The sequence below is a fragment of the Elephantulus edwardii genome, unplaced genomic scaffold, assembly GCF_000299155.1.
Source record: "Elephantulus edwardii isolate Elephantulus edwardi_28Jun2011 unplaced genomic scaffold, EleEdw1.0 scaffold00065, whole genome shotgun sequence".
Lineage (NCBI taxonomy): Eukaryota > Metazoa > Chordata > Mammalia > Macroscelidea > Macroscelididae > Elephantulus > Elephantulus edwardii.
Window position 1 is genome coordinate 12,973,519 of NW_006399815.1, and position 21,679 is coordinate 12,995,197.

Here is a 21,679-nt window from a genome sequence, read left to right on the forward strand (position 1 = left end):
TATACACACTTCATTCATGTATATAGTGAGGGTTTTTTCCTCCTTCAATCATCTTAGTAATAACTACATTCATGAAAGTGTGTAAACTAGCTGCTTCATGCCTCATGTCTTAATATCTCCCTTTCAGAGTGTCAGTTTTTTATTCGCCTTCCTTATCAAACCAGTATTCTGAGGAAACATGTCCCTCTGGCTGAAGAATCCCCTTTCAACATGGAAATTTGAAAATCTGCATCGACAAGCAAAGTTCAATCCAGAAGAAGACATCAAGTTGCAGTAATCGACCCTAGCCAGAAGTAATTCTTAACTTCTTTGAGACCTTATGTTTTTTGAAGGGGATTTATGAAGGGAAAAGAATATTTATTGGATTTTGAAGGATAGGTAGAATTTTGTTCAGATGGATAAGTGTATGCATGATGCAGAATGAAGACAAGGCCAGCACGGTCACAATGTTACACAAATTAAAAAACAAACAACCAGTTGCCATAATGGTATGTGTATCTGAGTAGAACTATTTTCTATAGCATTTTAAATGGTTAACTTTTAAAAACTGCATGATATCTTCCAAAGTGCTGCTGGATGGACTTAAACCTCTAACTTCTTCATCAGAAGCTGAGCTCATTAACCATTTACCTCACCTAAGCACTGTGTGTTAAACTTCAATTTCATGTGGGGTAAGGGCAATAAAAAAGTTGTCCGTGTGAAGGATGCACCTAGTCATGTGTAGAACACAGCCTGTATAGTCACACCCAGCCATTCAGAAGGGAGAACTTTCTAGGCAGAGAAACTTAAAAGCAGAGGGGGGAAATGGTCAAAATCTGATCAACTCCAAGCGGGACATGAGCAGGGTGTGCCTGACTGCTAAATTGTATAGAGAAATCTATAAGGAGACACATTTAAAAAGTTATCAACTTCACAAGCTAAGCAGACAAATAACCTGAAGGATTAGACAGATAATAATAGCTAAAGGGTCATATTACCTTTGAAGTTCTGATTCTAAACTCCTACTAAAACTTAGAAGTCATTATGCAACGAACTGGTAAATTTTGAAGTGAAGAATAATATATTAGTAAGAGCTATGTAATGATAGAATCAAGTAAAAGAGAAAAGGCATCATTGAGGTCTTGAATATTTACCTGACAAATCAAGGAAGTTGATTCCTTTGTTTGATTGCCATCAGCTCCCAGGAGAAGCAAACATTCAGCCATGATACTGTTATTCTGATCACATGCTCTCTGTAGCATCACACTTTTTAACTCATCATCAACAGCTAATTTTGCAAAGCATTTGCAACAAATATTTAGAAACTAAAAAGAAGAATAGACATGAAGATTAGAGTCAGCAAAATATATACAATAGCACAGAAGCAAAAAAATATTGTACCTGTTGTTGATCCTTTTGTTCCATGATACTGGAAGACAGCTGATAGAATATTACTGAATCAAATGAATAATGCACCAGCAGTTTTGAAAAAGATATTGACAATTCAAGTATTGCCAGGATGGTTTGAAATCCCTGAAAGTGTGATAAAAATAATAATATAAGCAACTCTAGGTAACAATTAAAGAACATAAAACAGTTATTTTGCTTAAGAGTTTTAAAACCTGGATGTTCACATAGCTATAATCTGAAAGTAGCAATTCTTCAGTTTTCTTCACTCATTGCCTAGCTTTCACATCCATATGAAATGAATGAAAATACCACAGCTTGGAGTTGTTGTTTTTGATTGCCATCAAATCAAGCACAACTCATAGTGACCCTATGAACAAAAGACCTGAATCCTTTCTATAACTATCGTCATCTATCAAAGTTCATAGAGTTTCCAGAGTCATGTTGTTTAGGAAGTGGATGCCACTTCTGCTTCCAAACCCATCTTAAACTGGCAGCTCCACCAAAGATGGTCCACCATGCGTAATGATTACACCATCTGACACCCCATTGACACAAGGTTCAGCATCACAGCAATTCCAGTTACCTCAATACAGAATGTTAACAGAAGAGTGCTGTACCACTTAGAATAATGTTCCTCCAAAACATAATAAAAATTAACTTTTAAATATAAAGGACCTCCCTGAAGTCCTATTGACTCTAAACAAGAGGATTAAATAAAAAAACAACCAATATAGTACATCATTGTTGTTGTTGTTTCTGTTGTGTGCCCCTGAGTCACCTGTGACCTATAGCAACCTTATGTACAACAGCTCTGAACCCTTCACTGTCTTGAGCCAGTTTCACTAATTCTGACACACCAACCCACACTGCCCCAGACACTGTATCAATCCATCTCATCTAGGGTCTTCCTCTCCTGCACTATCCCTCCACTTTTCTAAGCATGATGTCCTTCTCCGAGGACTGGTCTCTCCTGGCCATGTGCCCAAAAAGTACATAAGACCGAGCTTCAAAATCCTTGCCTCCAAGGAGATACTTGGTTTCACCTTCTCCAAGACAGACCTATTTGTTTTCTTGGCAGTCGATGGTATGTTCAAGACTCTTCTCCAGTGCCACAACTCAAAAGCATCGATTCTTCTTCTGTTATCCTTAGTCATTGTCCAATTCTCTGAAGCATAACAAGCAATTGCAAAGACCATGGGCTGGTTTAGATGCACCTTTGTCTCTAGAATGACACCACTTGAAGTAGCTACACCTTAAATCCTCAAAGAGTAATCTTAAAAGAAGTCTTTTGCAACAAATTTGCTCCTTCAATTTCTTGACAACTAGGAATTGGTTGTGGATGCAATTAAAATGAAATTCTTCAATATTTCAATTTTTTTTTCTTTATTTAACATGTTGTTACTTACCAGCTCAATCTAAATTCTGTAGCATTAAATGCTTATCATTCAAAATGTCTTTTCTAGACAATAATTAACCAACTGTTTATTTTGTGCTGAAGCATTTATTGCATTTATTGTATTAAAGGAGAGTCGTGGAGTGAGATATATGCCCTACTTTATTAAACTCATGAGACCTCACTGCTAGCTCTCTTTTGGGGACACCCACTTTCAAGCTACACTGCAACTGATAGTCTATCATGCTCACCAATCTCTGCAAAACTGGCCTGCTTACCCACAGTCCTATGAATCATTCTCCCAACAGGTCTGAAACTCTGAGAAACATCCAGAGAACCACCGAACCCAAGGGACATATGGAATGAGGGAACTGAATGAGGAGGAACTGCTGATGTTGGAAATGATGGAGTTACAGAGGAAATCAAACATTTGGGACATTTCGGACTCTGTACTTCGTGTAACTGGTTTTCTACTAATCTTACCAGAACATGAATTTTGTATACTTTATATGAAATAAAATTTATGCTGAATTCTTCTCTTTCAAAAAACAAGATTGTATTATCTGCATACTGCAGGTTATTGATCATAGTCTCCCTCCAACCCCGGTGCCTTTGTTATTTACATAGTTTAGTGTCTTGATAGATTAAATTAATATGATGAAAGGATGCAATCCTGATACACATCATGAAGTATCATTTTCCTTCATAAAAAATTGTTTTAGTCTCGGTACAGGTTCCACATCAGCACAATTAAGTGTTTTGAAATTCTTATTCTTTAAAAATTTGTATTTTTTTGTCACACATACTGTTAAATGTTTTTCCGTAGTCAATAAAAAAACAGGTAAAAATTTTGGTATACTTTATGTTCAGTCAAAAATCATCTGACATCCACAATGAAATTCCATGTTCTTCATTATATTTTCAATCAACTTTCCATTTCTATTGTTACATGTTGACTGTAGCAATAATTTTTAAAATATCTTCAGCAAAACTTTATTTATATGTTATATTAAAGGTAGTTTGATAATTTTCCCATTCTGATGGATATCTTTCTTTAGAATAGGTAGCCTAGTGGGTGGTGGGTTGCACTACCAATCCAAAGAAGTTAGTTGAATCCACCAGTTGCTCCTTAGGAAAAAGATGAGAAATCTTTTCCCACAGGATTTATAGATTCTGGAAGCTGCTGGGAGTTCACACAGGAGTTGGTTGCAGTGGTACCACAACATTTCTCTGATGGTTCAAATAAACCACTGGCTCTTGAGGGGGAAAATTAAGTTTGTGAAATTCATACTGTTTTTAATCTAAGAATTTCATGTATTCCCCACTTTAAAATTTTTAAATAATTTTTCTCTCCTTTACAAATAATGTGTATGTAGAGACTTGTACAATTTCTCACTGCCATGCATTTGAGTCCAACTCATAGAGACCCCAGTGTGAGAAGGTTCCTATCTCCCTCTTGTGGGGCTACTGGGAGATACAAACTAATGGAAGGACAAGTCTCTTGGGTTGGCATTGCAAGCTGCTAGAGTCTATGATACTAGAGCTCCCTATGCAGAGGATAGAAGACTGCTATTTATGAAACTATTTTTTTTTTACTGTGATGAAATATATAAACTGCATTACTAAAAGAAATCACAAACCTGCTCTTTTGGACCAGGAATGTAAAAAAAAAAATTGTTTTACTACATAAATAACATTTGAAATACATTGATTTCCCAATCTTCTCAACTAACTAACCAATCTTAGGATAAATCTTGGATTCATTATAAGAATGCCATGCCATGTTTTAAATTTTTCTGGATGAAAATAATGTGTAAAAATATTGTTTGAGCCAACTACAACTAAATATACTGAGAGTTACAAGTTTTGCAATAATTAAAAATGTCTACTAAATCTAAATTTCATTCATACACCTTGATTGTATGTTTGATCAATTTCTGACTGCAATAGTTGGTAAAAATTCTCAATATTCTCCTTGTTGACTTTAGCTGTTGGTGTATACATTTGAATAATATCCACTTCCTAAATAACATGCATCTGTAAACCCTACAAACTTTGATAAATGGCAATAGTTATAGAAAGGCTTCAGGCCTTTTGTTCATAGGGTCACTATGAGTTATGCTCAATTCAACAGCAATCAACAACAGTTGCATTAATAGGTCATCCTTGTATATGTATGGATAGTATCCTGTCACTCACAACATTGTACTTTATTAACTATCTTGAAATTGTCTTTTATTACTATAAATACAGCACCATTATTCCTCAGTTTTTCATTCCTGTAATACAAGATTATATGACTATCTGGTTCAAAGTAGCCCATGTTAGTCCTTATCAGTTCATTGATGCCTAGAATGTTGATCTTCATGTCTCCCATTTCATTTTTTACAACTTCAAGTTTTCCTACATTCATACTTCATACTTTCCATGTTTCAATTGTTAAAGGATGCCTGTAGCTCTTTCTCATTTCGGGTTATTTCCAATTTGAGCTTTCCCTCAAATACTCTATTGTTCAAGGGTTTTCAGAGGTCTATTATGGAGAAAGATGAGCAATCTCCTCTAGTGTGATTAACTACATCTGAAAACTCACTGGAGGGTCAGTTATGGGTTGTTTCCACAACAATAACATTATTTCAGAAGTGTATGGCAAATCCTGCTTCCTAGTCTATCTTATTCCAGGAGCTCTGATCAAATCTGTTCACCCTGGGTGACCCATCTGGCATTAGAAACACCGGTAGCAGGCTTCCAGAATCACAGAAAATCACAGTTACCATAGTACAGCAAACAGATAGACAAGCACTGTACTAATAAGAGTAAATAATAAACAAGAAAGCATATACTCATCTATACTACAAAGTGGTTATTAAGATGTAAATCATCCCCCAATACAATGAACTTATAACATAGGTGTTGTATCTCTAATAAACAATATGCAGAAGCCTCTGATTGCAGCTAACATTGAAAATAATAGGATTTCTAGAACACATCATATGTAACCTCTACCTAGACTAAGAAGCTGTTGTCCAAATAGAGCAAGGGAACATTGCATGGCTTAATATCAAGAACGATATGCATCAGGATTTTATCCTTTATCCATACCTACTTAATCTGTATGCTAAGAAAATCATTCTAGAAGATGTGCTCTACGAAGAAGAACGTGGGATCAAGATTGGAGGAAGACTTATCAACATTGAACACTTAAGATACATAACACTGAAGACTTAATGCAGATGACACAGTCTTGCTTGATGGAAGTGAGGAAGACGACTCTGTTGCTGCAGAAGATTAAAGACCACCACCTTCAATATAGATGGGATCTCAACATCAAGAAGACAAGAATCCTTAGTGTTAGACTGATAAGACACATCATGTTAGATGGAAAAAATACTGACAGTGTAATAATTTCATCCTACATGGGTCTACAATCAATACCATTGATAGAAGCAGAGGGGACATTAGGAGATGTAGTGCTTTGGGAAAGGCCTCTGCTATGAACCTCGCCAAATAACTGAGGAGCAATGATGTCAGTTTTAAGACTAAGGTGTGCCTGATTCAGACTATGGTCTTTTATATCACTTACTATGGATCAAGCTGGACAATGATGAAGGATGACAGAAGAAGAATTGACAACTTTGAGTTGTGGTGTTGGAAAAGAGTAATTAATATTCATAGAGTGCCAAAAGAACAAAGAGATATGGCTTAAACAAAGTACAACCAGAATATCTTTGAAGGCAAAGATGTCAAAGCCGCATCTCACATAATTTGCGCTTGTTGCTAAGATGGGTTATTCATTGAAGAGAGACATCATGCTTATAAAGATGAAAGTTCAGCAAAAGAGAAGATGGATTTACACAGTGACTGTAGTGATGGGCTCAAATGTGTCAGAGATGATAAGGATGACGTAGCATAGGAAAAGGCTCAGATCAGTTGACCTAACAACAACTTATCTAAAAATCTAGCAAAGAAAACTCAGCTTGTTTTATGTCTTTAGCACATTCTCAGCTTTTTTATGGCAAAGACAAAAGATAAATAAACATCAGAATAATAATCTGAACATACTAATGAAATTCAGTATCATTAAGGATTCAGTTCTAGTACTTCACCTTCTATAATTTAAAAAACATCTATGAAATAACGAATAGTTTCAATTAACTAGAACACAATCATTAATGTAAAAAGGGAATTACACGGCAATGAAGGAGAAATCTGTATATGCTCCACAACCTTTAAAATAACACACATACATTCATCTGGACTTCAGCAACATCCTTAAATCGCTGCAAGCTGGAAACCAGAATTTTTGCCAGCAGATGCCCAGATCCTATGCATAAATTCTTTTTTATAACCAAGCAGCCAATAAGATTTAAGCCCAGACACTGGATTTCTAGAATAATAGAGAGAAAAAAATCCACAATCATTCTAAATGTCAGTATTGAATTTAAAAATAAAAAATTAAAACTATGTAACTAACAACTAATGACATGGTAAAATAAATTTGTAAACAAATATAAAAATGAATAATCCAGAGTTCCAGTTATACCCACCTTGGTCATCTGGGTACATCTGCAGTGTGTGAAGCACTGAGTCAAGAGCCCCTTCTGGGGATAACATCTCTAACGCATCAGGAAAATGTGCAATAGAAGAAAGGACTCTCAGTCCACATTTCTGAATCCTAGGATTTCCAATGAACTAAAATCAAAAGAACAGTTAAGGGATAATTGCTGTTAACAATGAGATATTAAGACTTGCCTTAGTTAAAATCCAGACACACAAACGAATAATACAAACTAAAAGTTCAAATACAAATTCAAATCCTTAATTCTGCCTTCTATATTATTAAATTTTATTTCTTGTTAAGTTTAACTGTTCATTTTTTGAACATTTATTCAGTGCTTGTTCTGTGGAAATGGTGTGCTAGACATTACACACATTGCCTTTTCACAACACTATCATGAAATACCTACTAGTATAATTCACATAGCATAAATTAACTGAGGATTGGTGTACCTTTCCTAAGTAATACAACTTTAAATAGAAGAAATGAGATCCAAAGCAAAAATGTTTGTTTTTAAGTCCTATAATCAGCCATTTTGAATGCTGTTTCTCATCACAGAAAATACTTGGGATTTATCTTGTCCAATGTTTTCTACCTCATCTGTCCCCTAAACATGCAATAGGTTTTCATGAAATAGGTTCAACAAACCTTAGAATGAAGAAATAAGATCCCAGCCCACACTCTTCTTAAGAGTGAGGACCAGGAATTTAATATAAGTTTGTCTTTATTAAGTCTTGGATTTTTATCACTATAGGTTTCAACCTCTAAGACTGAAAGTTTTAGTCAGTGAGTTAATATCATTTGCAGATATTCTCAGGTCCCAGGGTATAAATGGTTAATCATTAGAGGAGGAGAAGGAGTAATTGTTGTTGTTGTTGTTGTTGTTGTTGTCATCGTCATTGCTGTTGTTGTTAGGTGCCCTCAAGTAGCGATCCTATGAACAAAAGATCTGAACCCCATTCTATCCTGTGCCATCCTCACGTTTCCTTACACACAAGAGCCCTCTGCAGCAGGCACTGTGTCAGTCTATCTGGTTGCGGGTCTTCCTCTCTTTCACCAACTCTCGACCTTTACAAGCATGATGTTCCTTCCCAAGGAATAGCTTCTCCTAGCAACATGCCCAAAGTATGTGAGATGCAGTTTTATCACTTTTGTCTCCAAGGAGCCTTCTGGCTAGACTTTGTCCAAGAAAAAATTTGTTGTTTTGGCAGTCCACGGAATATTCAGTACTTTTCTCCAACACCAGAGCTCAAACATATCAATTCTCTTGTCATCCACATTCACCATACAGCTCTCATTTTGGAAGTTGTTGTAGTTGTTGTTGTTGTGTACCACTGAGTTGGAACAAATCCATAGCTGCTTGAAGAGGCTGTTTAATTGCATGAAATGAGCATGCCTGTCCTTCTCCCATGGAGCTGCTGGTAGATTTGAACCATACACCTTTGGGATTGTAGTTCAACTTCCTACAACTAGTCTGTTTTGACAATCATTATATTTTCAAGGGATTTTGCCATGGGTTACTAGTCTTTAATTTAGTTTTGCTGAAAATACAATGCTTTGACACCACTTTTCTTAAAACTTGCTTTGTAAATCACAGTTGAATACCATATTCCACCTCATTTGAAATGCTGCTTTAAGGCTGGAAAAGAGAGTAAATGAAAATCCATTTCCCAGGTGGAACTGAAAACCTTAGATCTTTGTAACTTTTACTCAAGATTGAGGAATGCAAACATGAAATTTTGTTGTTACCTTCAGGAACTCAAAACACATTACATATTAACAGGGCAAAATGTTACCTACTGTTGCACCACTTTTATAATTGTATGCTTGAGTTCATGATTAGGGTTTATGTCAACACATTTAATTAAAGGTTTTCATCATTTTTGCTAATCTACTTTACCACATATAATATTCTTTTCCAGGAAGTAGTCTTTTCCTGATGACATTGTTCAAAGTAAGCAAGTTGAAATCTTATTCTCCTTTCTAAGAAACAATCTGGTTGTATTTCTCCCAAGACTGATTTACTTATTCTTTTGGTAGTCTATGATAATAGGATTTACTATTCTTTAACTAATACAAGTTGGAATGTACCAATTCTTTTGTCTTTCTTTTCCATTATGCAACTTTTGAAAGCATAAGAAGCTTGCCTTATGTTCACCTTACCCATGATTACGATCATTTTTGCTTTTAAAAATTCAAAAGACATTTGCCCACCGTAAAGTACTGTTTGATTTCTTGACTACTATTGTCATGGATTCATCATTTCAAAGTAAAGAAATCCTTTACTCACAACTTCCAGAGCATTTTTTCTTAGCCATAAAAAAGGATTAAGGGGAAAACATGAGAGAGCTTGCTTGAAACAAAACATGTCTTTTCCATGTCCCCATGAATCCATTTTTTTATCCCAACATAATAGCTACTACTTGATGAGTTATTTATTATTCAAGTGTTAGCTTAGAACAAAAGGTTGAGAACCACTTCCCCTAGCACAAAGCAAAAGGAACTGAGATCTCAACAATGAGCGATTTTTCTGGACATCAGAGTACTGACTGGCAAAGCTGACTCTTTTGACTCCTGACTCTTTCCACATATCATACTTGTATTCAATAACTTCACAAAAGGTTGCTTGAATGGAATCAGTTACCTATAAGGCTCTTCTGGTATTTCTTGTTTCTTTCCAAAACAAGAATAAAATCAATTCTCCTCTCATTTTGCATTCCTAGAATGCTATTCACAGAGCTGGTACAGCTCATAAGTAATATAGAACATGTCATTTTATGCATAACTTCAGTTCATCTTGCCTGATCACAAGATTCATGATAAAGGCATAGAAAGCAAATTGATTTCTTCCCGAATATCCAACACATTTGATTCTCAACAAATATTCCTAGATTAAACTTAGTACCTGCTACAGTCAAGTCATTTTAAAATTTAGGGTGCCCCACTATATTAATGTCTTTGTACAAATGAAAAATGTACACAGAAAAATGCAAAGCTCAGTTTAAATCGAATGTTTAAAGATTTATTTGAAGGTTATTTATTAATTAATGATATTTATTTTGACAATAACAAGTCATAGGGAATTATTTCCACTAATTACCATGAATACTCCTTTCCGTGCATAAAATATTAGCCCTAAACATTCGTTACTTTGTTATTCATATGTTGTTAAAAAGTTCTATAATATTATGACAAATTCTCAAACCATTTTTAATTTTAGGATTATATTTTGTTTTACTCAATATAGACATCTTCTTCTTTTGTTCAGGTTTGGGATGATTAATTGATCATTTAATTGAAATACATCACAAGTGTACATAGAAATACAAATGCCTAAAACTGGAAGGAAGAGGGCACATCAAACCATTTAAAAAGTGGTTAACTCAAATGTCCACCCACAATCGAATGGATTGAGAATTAAGATACATTCCCATGATGGAATACTACACAGCATGCAGAGGCAATGATTTTGTAAATCACTACCTAACTTGTGGTGGACTAGAGAGCATTAGGCTAAGTGAACTAATTCAATCACATAAAAAATTCTGTAGAAGACAGTTTTTGTAGAACGTGTATGAAAATCCAAAGTGGGGGAGGGGGGAGAATAGAGTTGAGGATGGGTGGGGCGGTGGTTGGGGTGAGGGGGTTAATCATAGGGTTGCACAATTTGATGAGTGGAGGAAGGGATGAGTAAAGGAAACAGGGAAGATTCAGTGTGAAAAACAATGTATACGAACTTGGTACTTAAACCAGTACAAAATAAAAATTTTATTCAAAAAAATACAACTTTTTAACTAAAAAAACAAAAAGTAGTCATCTCAGTAAGCCACAGTGAAAGTATACAGAAAATCATAGACTTTCTTGGTTGTACCTACCCCATTATATCTTTCCAGAATGAGTCTTCTAGTATTATCCAGAAAAGGAAAGTCAGGCAAAACTAGGAAATCCACAGTTACAGGTTCTGATGACACTAGTAAGAACCATCTGCAAGTCAAACTCATTAGATTTTTTCTGACTGAGCTGACTTGAACTGACCAGTTGAGTTGATGCCACTTCCAATGACCCAATGAAGTAGGCTTAGACAAAGCCTTGATGGTTAGTTACTATTATTGAAATGGCTCATTTCTTCAACCACTACACCCTATTTTTTTTTGAGTTTTCATATCTCTTCTTAAAATAATCAATGGTTTACTAGCATTTAAAATGCAATCCTAAAAAATTAGTTTGTTGGAAAATATCAGGTGTAGTCCCTCTGCACCATGGCAGCTTCATCTCACGTCATGGTACATTCTGACTCTAGACTTCAGACTCATTATCTTCTTTTCCTAAAATGGTCCAAGCTATTCTCTGTGTCGATTTCTGCTTTATCCAGTATAACTACTTCTTCCAATGCTCCTTGGAGGAAGTGTAACTAGAATACTCCTTAGATGCAAGGATGGTTACACTTTCTCTCATCTACTCCGGGTACACCCTATTTTTATCATTATAGCTCTAACCACATATCTTCCTACTAACATAGTAAGCAGAAGACTGAAAACTTAAACAGAAAGTACTCTTTCAATTTCCCAAAAACAAAAATAATCTTGTTCAAATATAAATCAGAAGAACATACCCTATTCAAAGCTGCTAGGACAAGTTTGTGAATATCATTCCGGAAGCACTGCTTTTTAACCATATTTAGTTTATGCTGTGATTCAGTATCTTCATGAGTTTCTTTTGGCATGCCTAAATGTAAAAATAAGCATGTAAGTAAGACAGTAAATAAATATTTATAAGCAAATTAATTTGCTTCTCATAGCACTAAAGCTGAACAGATCAATTCTTACACAAGTAATTATTGTTAACTGAGGAATATGCATATTATATTCTACTTAATATACACAGTTTCAATAAGAGAAGTAACCATTTGCACTAAGTAATTTGGAAAAATAAAACATCATTTAATATAAACCAAATACAGTATGTATAGATGCTTTGTATGAACACTCATTGGATTTAGAATAGGATGAACTTGCTATGGTGGAAGAATTTTCTGTAGATTTTTTTTTTGCATGGATCGGCAATGGTTTAAGAAATTGGAAAATTTTCAAGCAATAGTGAATAGCCTAAAAAAAAAGCTCAAAGTTATTTGAACTACTAAAAAGAAGGTCAGATGATAGCTGACTAAAAGAGCAACGAGGTATTATTAGTGGAATAACAAGATTTGAGTTTCAGTACTATGAGTGCAGAGAACATATAGACTTATTTAAAGTCCTCTCAAGAGCTGCATAATATACACAAGAGACATGGTACCAGGCCAATAGAAAATAAATGTTGTTGCTGTTGTTATTATGTGCCGTCAAGTCGTTTGCGACTCATAGTGACCCTATGTACAACAGCCCTAAACCCAGCTCTATCCTGTGCCAATCTCTCTGCCCCTGACACACCCATCCTGATTATCCCAGTCACTGAAATCAATCCTCCTCATAGAAGGTCTTCCCCACCTGCACTGTCCCTCTACTCTACCCAGCATGATGTCCCTTTCCAAAGGCCTGTCTCTCCTTACAACATGCCCAAAGTATATCAGATGAAGCATACCCTAATTAAAATGAAGCATATTTTTTTCTAGTACATATAAAAGCAATGTTTACGCTATAATGATATTAAGTACACACCACCATGATGAAGATGTTTGAAACATTATGAGAATTACCAAAATGTAACAAAAAGACAAGAAATGAGGATCTACTGTTAGGGGAAAAAATTGTGTCAACAGACTTACTCGATGCAATGTTTCTACAAACCTTTAACTTATAAAAATTAAAAAAACAACCTTTTAAAAAGTAAGAATTTATGAAGTACAGTAAAGCAAAGGATAACAATTGATTTATGCTTGTATTTAGTTCTTGTGGAGTTTATTATGCAAAATGGCTTTCCTAGCCACTGAATTTCACTTTGCCATATGGATGGGTAGGAATAAGAGAATAGGATGTGTTAACCTATCCGCTAGGGGATTGGCTAGTCTCACCAATAAAGAATCAGAGAAAACTTCATTGCTAGCAAAAAGAAAAAGAAAGCAAGAGAATGCAATCAGTCTTCAGAACCAGAGAAACAGCCATAGCAGCCACAGTGGAGAACCAGAGACCTGACATGAGATGGAGTGGACTGTGGACTGCTGCCCCCTAAAAACAGAAGCAGAGCTAAATTAAGAACCTTTGCCCAAATTTGTTGGACAACTTGGAGGTAAGGGAAGAGGCAATATTGGCAGGACTAAGAACCGGCCTAGAGCCATGTGGCTGAAGACTGAGGTGCCTGCGAGTACATTTCCTAAGCTGACCTGACTATATTCTGCTGCTAAGCTAGATGGAAGAAGGATGGGCAACCTCCTCCCATGAGATTAACTGCCTCCAAAAACCTGCTGGAGGGTCAGCTATGGGGCAGTCCTGACTCTATGGTACACAACAAAAAGCAAACTATATTATAACCTGTTGACTTCCCCAATATGGTTCTGTGTGGCCTGTGAGCTATCTCATAGGATTTTTGACCCAGTAAAGCACTAAAATTGGTATTGAGATGGGTAGAAAGAGGTACAGGAACAAGACAGAGGTGGTGTGTCTGTGTGATTTCATGGGAATTGGTTTTGTGTTGTTGAAGCAGTTAATGGGAACAATTCTCGTTATCAACTTGGTAAAAGTCAGACATGCCCACCCTCATGTGGCCCTTACTCTTTTTTACTAGGGATATTAATTAATGTTACATGGATCTTGGATGAAAGCAGAGAGTACCAGAGGAATATCTATCTGTGTTTCCTTGACTATGCAAAGGTGTTTGACTATGTGGACCACAGCAAACTGTGGCTAACTCTGAGAAGAATAAGAATCCCAGAACACTTGACAGTGCTAATGCAAAACCTATTACTATACTTGGACCAGGAGGAAGTCATCAGAACAGATCAAGGAAATACTGCATGGTTTAAAATCAGGAAGGGTATATGCCAGGGATGTGTCCTATCTCCATACATTTTCAATCTACATGCAGAACAGATCATACAGGAGGTTGAGCTCTATGACAAGGAATATATGACATCAGGATTGGAGGAAGACTCATCAACAACCTGCAGTATGCAGATGACACAACATTGCTTGCTGAAACTGAGGAGGACATGAAGTGTTTACTGCAGAAGGTCAATATGCAGCCTTTAATATGGATTGAAGCTCAACATCAAGAAAACAAAGATTCTCACCACTGGGCCAATTGGCAGTATCATGACAGACAGTGAAGATTCAGATTGTTAACAGATTCAGCTTCCTTGGCTCCACAATCAACACTTAGCCAGCAGCTATGAAATCAAAAGGTGAATTGCATTGAGAAAGTCTGCTGTCAGAGACCTCTCCAAAGAACTGAAGAGCAATGATGTCAGTAAGGAGACTAAGATGTGCCTGATCTAGGTCATAGTCTTCACTATTAATTGCTTTGCATCAGAAATCTGAACAATGACTGGGGATGATAGAAGGAGAACTGATGCCTTTGAGCTGCGGTACTGGAGAAGAGTATTGAATATACCATGGACTTCTAGGTGAACAAACAAGTTAACCCTAGAGAGGGTGAAACCAAGCTGCTCCTTGAAGGCAAGTATTCTGATGCTTTGCCTGACATACTTTGTGCATGTTGCAAGGAGGCACCGGTCCTTGGAGAGGGACATCATGATTGGTGGAGTGGAGGGACAGTGCACAAGAGGAAGGTCCTCAATTGCATGGATTGTTTCAATGACGGGTAATGAGGGTAGCTGTGTCAGAGACAATAAGGTTGGCACAGAATGGAGCAGATTCAGAGATGCAGTATGTAGGGTCGCATGAATCCCAAGCAACTCGATGGCACATAACAACAACATTTTAGTTTTATCCACTGTAAAATAGGAGAGTGAGAAGTACTGTTGGCCTGCTGTAAGAATTAAAATGCTACTTTCTGAGGAGGAATGTGGCATTAGGATTGGAGAAAAACTCATCAACACCTATATTATGCAGATGACACAACCACACTTGTTAAACTGAGGAAGACCTGAGGTATTTGCTGCAGAAGGGCAAGGACTATAGGCTGCAATATGGATTGAAATGCAACATCAAGAAACAAAGGTTTTCACCACTGGGCCACTTGGCAACACCATGATAGATGGAGAAGAGATTGAAGTTGTTAACTATTAAAGCTTGCTCAGTTCCACGATCAACACCCTTGGCACCAGCAGTCAGGAAATCAATGTCAAAATCTGTGTCAGGGACTACTCCAGAGGACTACTCCAGACTGCTCAAAAGTAATGATGTCAGTCTAGAGACTAAGGTATGCCTAATCCAGGCCACGTCTTCACAATTACTTGCTATTCATCAAAGAGCTGCTCCATGAGAAAAAGATGTGCAATCTCCTCTCATGTGATTAACAACCTCCAAAAACCTGTTAGAGGGTCACCTTTGAGTTTGTTCTAACTTGATGGCATGCAACAATAAGAATTACATATGTATATATGTGTGTATGTATATAGATATATAAAATTATTATATGTGTATGTGTATGTATAGATAATTATTATATATTGTATATCATATTATGTCTCTCATATATTATATATCTCTCACATTATTATATATCTCTCACATTATTATATATATTATATATCACATAAAAACCACTTCACATCAGTAAGAACTTGTGTGTACGTGTGTTTGTGTGTGTGTGTGTGTATAGATATGTGTATGTATGTGTGTATATATTCTCATTGCTGTTGAGTCCATGACTTTTTTCATAAATATTGGGGTTTTGCTTTATTTGATATTCTTTTTACAATGTACCAGAAATAAAAATTGACTACTATCAATATGCACTACTTTCGAAAAAAAAGACACTCTTAATATGCCTCACTCAACTATCTGTCATTTCCATCTTCTTTTCACTCTTAAACTAAGAAAGATTTTGGAAAATTTAAACAGGACAACAAATAGCCGAACTTTAACTAAATGGGAAATTTACAGAATAATGTCATATTTCATAGTAAACTGTCACAAAGTTGGGTCAAGTAGAACTCCTGACATTTGCTCAAGTCCATCCTCTCTTTCCAATTCCAGGCCCCCTTCACATGTCCTTTTCATCCTATATTGTCATTAAATGATGTTAAGTTGATTCCATCTCGTGTCAATTCTTTGTTTAAATTGCAATGAAGGGTATAATGGGATAGTCTTTATGGAAGCAGATCCTCAGATCATTTTAGGGCACTGAGTGTATTTGAACCACCAATCTTTCAGTTCAAGGTGATCCCAGAATTATGAAAGAGTTTCATTTCTAAGCCAAGTTTTGTGCAGATATGATCAGACAAGTATATTTGGTTTTGTATATAGTTACAACACCCCTTTTAACATGTGTTGTTGTTGTTCCTGTTACCATGAATTCAGAACCAGTTCATGGCTGGCCCTTCAATGGGTTTTCAGAGTCTGTAAACTGCATGGGAGGAGATGCTTCAAATCTTTTGCCTGGAACATCTATCTGGTGGATTTGAACCCTGTATTGGTGGGTTTGCAGTGCAAGTCCTTATCCTTAGGCTTCCACTTCACCCTTTTAATGCATGTTCTTAAATTCATTTGAGTGGCTTATGCCTCACAGTGATCCTATGAATAAGAGGTGCTGAATCCTGTCATATCCTATGCCATCCTAACATCTGTTTTTTATTCTAGAAAGAATGAAATAGTTTCAAGTCCACAAAAACATCTTTAGCCTGATAATATAGAAATATCATAATAATATTGTTTTGATATGTGTCAGAAAGCAGTGTCTTTTTTTTAGTTTGTTACTAAGAACCATTATATAGTATGCACCTTCAATTGTCAGCATAAAAGGTTTTGCGGCTTTGGTTTGTTTTTAAGTAGGGGTTGTGTGTCAATCAGATAGAACGAATCTGGGAACTATCTCTAGTAGCTGAACACTTAACACGTGCCATCTGGGAACTTCTGGCTTCCATCCTGTTTCCCATATTAGTCTCCCTTTAAATCATCCTCTAAACCACAATGCTATTGTTAATTTTATCATCACAACACCATAAAATTGTTAAGCCTTCAATACATTTTAATTGATTTATGGGAGAAAAAAATAACTTTTTTTTTATTGCACTGCAATCAAAAACCTTGCATTCAGTAATGTGTTTGGTTTCCACTCCTCCCCAAGCTCTCCTAGTACTTTATACTTCAGACTAACACAAGCCACACATTCTTCTATTTGAAATGTCCTTCCTGACCTTTCTACCGGGCTAACCCTATTCAGTTTTCAAACCTTAATGTCTCAACCTCTTCTTCCCTGAATTAGTTGTGACTTCCTCAACATATCCATAATTTTTGTACAAATAATAGCATCTTTTAATTCTGTCCAGTGGTGAATTACTCACATATCCTTCTATACCTGAGCTCCTATTAATAGTACAATGACTATCACTCATCTGAAACCTTGGTAACAAGGTATTTAGAACCTAAGAGGCATTTGAATCACAATGTGTTGAATAGAAGAGTATGTGTTTTAAAGAGACTTTAAATAGGAACAAAATTATGATTGCGAGTGGAACTATTTAAATTAATGAATTAGGATAACATGGTTATATTTCAGAAAGATTAATTCAGCCACAGTAAAAGAGGAAGTAAAATGAAGCAAGAGAAAAGGTGTGAAAATTAATTAGAAACTCTAATCATAGTTTAGGCAAGTGGAAAAAGGAAGGGAATACAAATGTTCAAAAGGAATAAAAACATTCAAAATTTGAACTAGGGTACGGTAACATAATTGCAAAAGAATTATAAGTAACAGAAATTCTTATTAGAGGTATAAACACGACAATTTGTATTTAACATATATTTATATATAATGCTCATACAAATAACGTATACATTCACATAACATATAAAATACATACAAAACACAAGAGGGTTGGGCTGTTTTCAAATATATATAACACAATTTACTTATGTAAAAATATAGCATTCTTTATAGCAAAAAATTAATGACTGTCCTTACAGATTAATAAAAATATTCTTCCATATCATCATTTAGCCTCTTTTTATTTTTGGCTTTGTAGCAAGATTTGCATTTCCACTAGTTGACAGAGGTTGGCCCTTAATTTTTGCCTAGAAAAATTGAAATATGATGAAAAGTAAAAGACTCTCTTACATTTATATTTCTTTCCCAATCAAGTATATAACTTACCTGGAACTATAAAATGCAAAATAGCACGAAGTGCCTCCAGCTGCACTGATAATGATGTCTCATGGCTTTTCATAACGGTTATTATTTTGGGAGTTACTGCTGCCATTATATCCAGGGTGGGAGTACTGGAGATAGAAATTGAAATGCTCATTAGAGACTAATCTGATTTCATTTGCATAACCTAAACAAGTGGGGCCGAGAGAACCAATAAATTTTATCAAGAAAAACTATGGAAAATACATCTGAATTAGTTAATGTGAGCATATTGTTTTTACTAGTGCAAGACTGGGTCGCACTCACAGTGATCACATGGCCGTACATTATTTTAATTATCTGATAAAAGTTTGACATCAAGAAATTGAATTCAGAGTAACCTGGAAATTTTTTTTTACTTCATTGTGTGGCATGAACAACTTCTTTCTGATCTGTTTAGCTAGCATCCATCCTGAGAGACAGAGGGTATAGTCCTTGTTTTCCAGATGAAAAACTGAGTTCTGAATGAGGTTAAGTATTAAGGTTCCCTAGGGGCATAGTCCACCCAGAGTTGCACTGCTAGCACAAAGGCCATGAATCTCTGGCGATTCAAATCTACTAACTGCTCTGGTGGAAAATAATTGGCAGGCTCGTCTCACCTCAGAAAGCCAAAGGATATTTCTTGTGGGTTGGAACTGACTCAACGGCAATAAGTTTGAAGGTTTTAATTCATAAATCATTAGAAAATATTAGAGTCATTGTTAGAACTCAAATTTCTCAGACCCCAAGCAAGGGATCTTTGCTTCATACCAACCAACCACTTATAGAATAACACCACTGGACTTGTTACAAAGGAGTCTTAGCCTTAATTTTCATTAAAGCACCAATTTCTTAAAAGCAGTGTAGGCGCTGTAAAAAAATATAACTGGAGCACCAGCATGCAGCATGTAATTGACTACAAGCGGAACTTGCTTTCCATGTTGCTATGTTAAAAGAAACTTGTAATACTGGAACTGTATTTTTGCTTTGCATGGTTCCATGGTAACTGAGTCATATTCCTCTTTTTAATCTTAAATTTTACCTTTAAGTCATTGCCCCTGAGGCAGAACTGTCTCACAACTGACCTTCTAGCAGGTTTTCAGAGGCTGTAAATTCCACTTGTAATTCTCACTGGAGGACATTTCCCATCTTTCTTTTCTGGAGCAGCTGAGATGGATAGATTCAGTAACTGGGGTACTGGGGGTAGGTATGTCAGACACAGTAAAGTTGGCACAGAATAGAGCAGAGTTTAGGGCTTTTGAACATAGGGTCACTATGAGTCGCAAGTGACTCGACGGCACATAACTTCAAGTGCATTTGAATTGCCTGCCTTTGGGTTTGCAGTGCAACTTCTTACTCAATAGGCCACCAGACTCTAAAAGCTCAAGTTTAAATACATGACCATTTGATGTTCCTTTGCTAACCACCTCTAAATTCACTCAGCTTTCACCACTGTGTTTTTATACATTATTGTTGTTGTTGTTGTTGTTTTTGTTGTTGGGTGCATGCTTAAGGTGCAGAAAATGGGACATGGAGGCACAGGGCCATGAATGTCTCTCTGAAAGGGCAAGAGGGAATAAGAAAATCACAGCATCTCACTGTCCCAGAGCATAAAGTAGATAAAGAGCACATAACCTAGCACTATGGTGCCTGTAGAAACACATCAGCAGAAAGAGGTTAGTATATTTATTGCTGACTCACAGAATGCACTCACAGTTGTGGTACTGAGAATGGAGTTTATTAGGGAAATAAGTTGGAAACTGACGGAGGCAAAGAATATCACCCATTGCAAATCCAGGTTTTAGCCCAGCAGTCCAAAGAAACAATTTTTCAAGTAGTCCAGGCTCCAGTTTCAGTTCAGCTACCGAATTCGAGAAACTTCTATTATCTTCAATCATCCAGATCAGTTATAGGTTAGCTTGTCCTTAATTTCCAGCAAGCACAGCAAAACATTTAACTATGGCCTTTATCTCAAGGCTCCTCTGGTTACACTTTGGCATAGTTCGTACACAACAATGCCACAGTCTCTCCACCACCTTCACCAGGGTTTTACCACCAGGGTCACACTCTCACTAAAGGCTTTGCACCAGTCTCCCTCAAGTCTTACTGTCCATTGTGGGACTCTCATATTCATATTCATTCTCTCTCTCTCTCTCTCTCTCTTTCCCTTCCTCCCCCTAGGGCCACAGCTATTGATGATTTACAAGACCATGTGTCTGCAGTAGTTAAGGCAGCTGGCTAAAAAAGCCAACTTTAAGCTAACATCACAGTGCTCTTGAGTCAAGAATAACAGCTATGATTCCTATCCTATCCAGTGCCATTCTCATTATCTCTGATTTACTTGAACCCATTGCTGCACTCACAGTGTTAATCCATCTCATTGAGGTCTTCCTCTCTTTCACTGACCCTTCACCTTTCCAAAGTATAGCCTCTCCTAGCAACATGCCTAAAATATATGAGATGAAGTTTCACCATCCTTTTGTTCCAAGGAACACTCTGGATGTACCTTCTCCAAAACATAGCTGTTTGGATTTTTTGTAGTCTATGTGCTATTCAGTGCTGTTCTCCAACACCACAACTCAAACTTATCAATAATTCTGCTATCCTTAGTCATTGTCCAGATTGTAGATATATACCAAGTGATAGAAAAGACTGTGGCCTAGATCAGGTACACCTTAGTCTTCAAACTGACATCATTACTCCTCAGCAATTTGGAGAGGTTCCCTGACTGTAGACTTTCCAAGTAAAATATGTCTTCAGATGTCATGACGGCTGGTACTGATGGTGTTGATTGTAGACACAAATAAGATTAAATCATTGACAATTTCATTCTTTTCTCCATCTATCATGTTATTTTTTATTGGTCTAGCAGTGGGAATTTTTATCTTCTTGATGTTGAAATGCAATCCATAGTCAAGTCTGTATTCTTTGATCCTCTGCAGTGAGTGATTTAGACCTTCCTCATTCTCCAAAAGCAAGGTTGTATCATCTGCAAAGTGTCGATTGTTGATGTATCTGCCTCCAATCCTAATGCCACATTCTTCTTCATACAGTTGAACTTCTTGAATAGATATAGAGAAAGAATACAACCCTAAAATATCCTTTTCCTATTTTAAACAATCTAG

At 36.3% G+C, this 21,679-nt stretch overlaps 1 protein-coding gene across 1 annotated transcript in view; it reads right to left on the reverse strand.

The window, feature by feature from the left end:
• Positions 1-21,679, reverse strand: part of LRRK2 (leucine-rich repeat kinase 2) — a 244,601-nt gene that overhangs the window by 149,259 nt on the left and 73,663 nt on the right. The window contains exons 13-18 of the mRNA XM_006888199.1: positions 18,543-18,667; positions 11,950-12,062; positions 7,327-7,471; positions 7,027-7,166; positions 1,381-1,512; positions 1,134-1,304 (exon numbers count right to left, since the gene is read on the reverse strand). Coding sequence (XP_006888261.1) covers positions 1,134-1,304; positions 1,381-1,512; positions 7,027-7,166; positions 7,327-7,471; positions 11,950-12,062; positions 18,543-18,667 — 826 coding nt within the window. The remainder of the gene's footprint in view (positions 1-1,133; positions 1,305-1,380; positions 1,513-7,026; positions 7,167-7,326; positions 7,472-11,949; positions 12,063-18,542; positions 18,668-21,679) is intronic.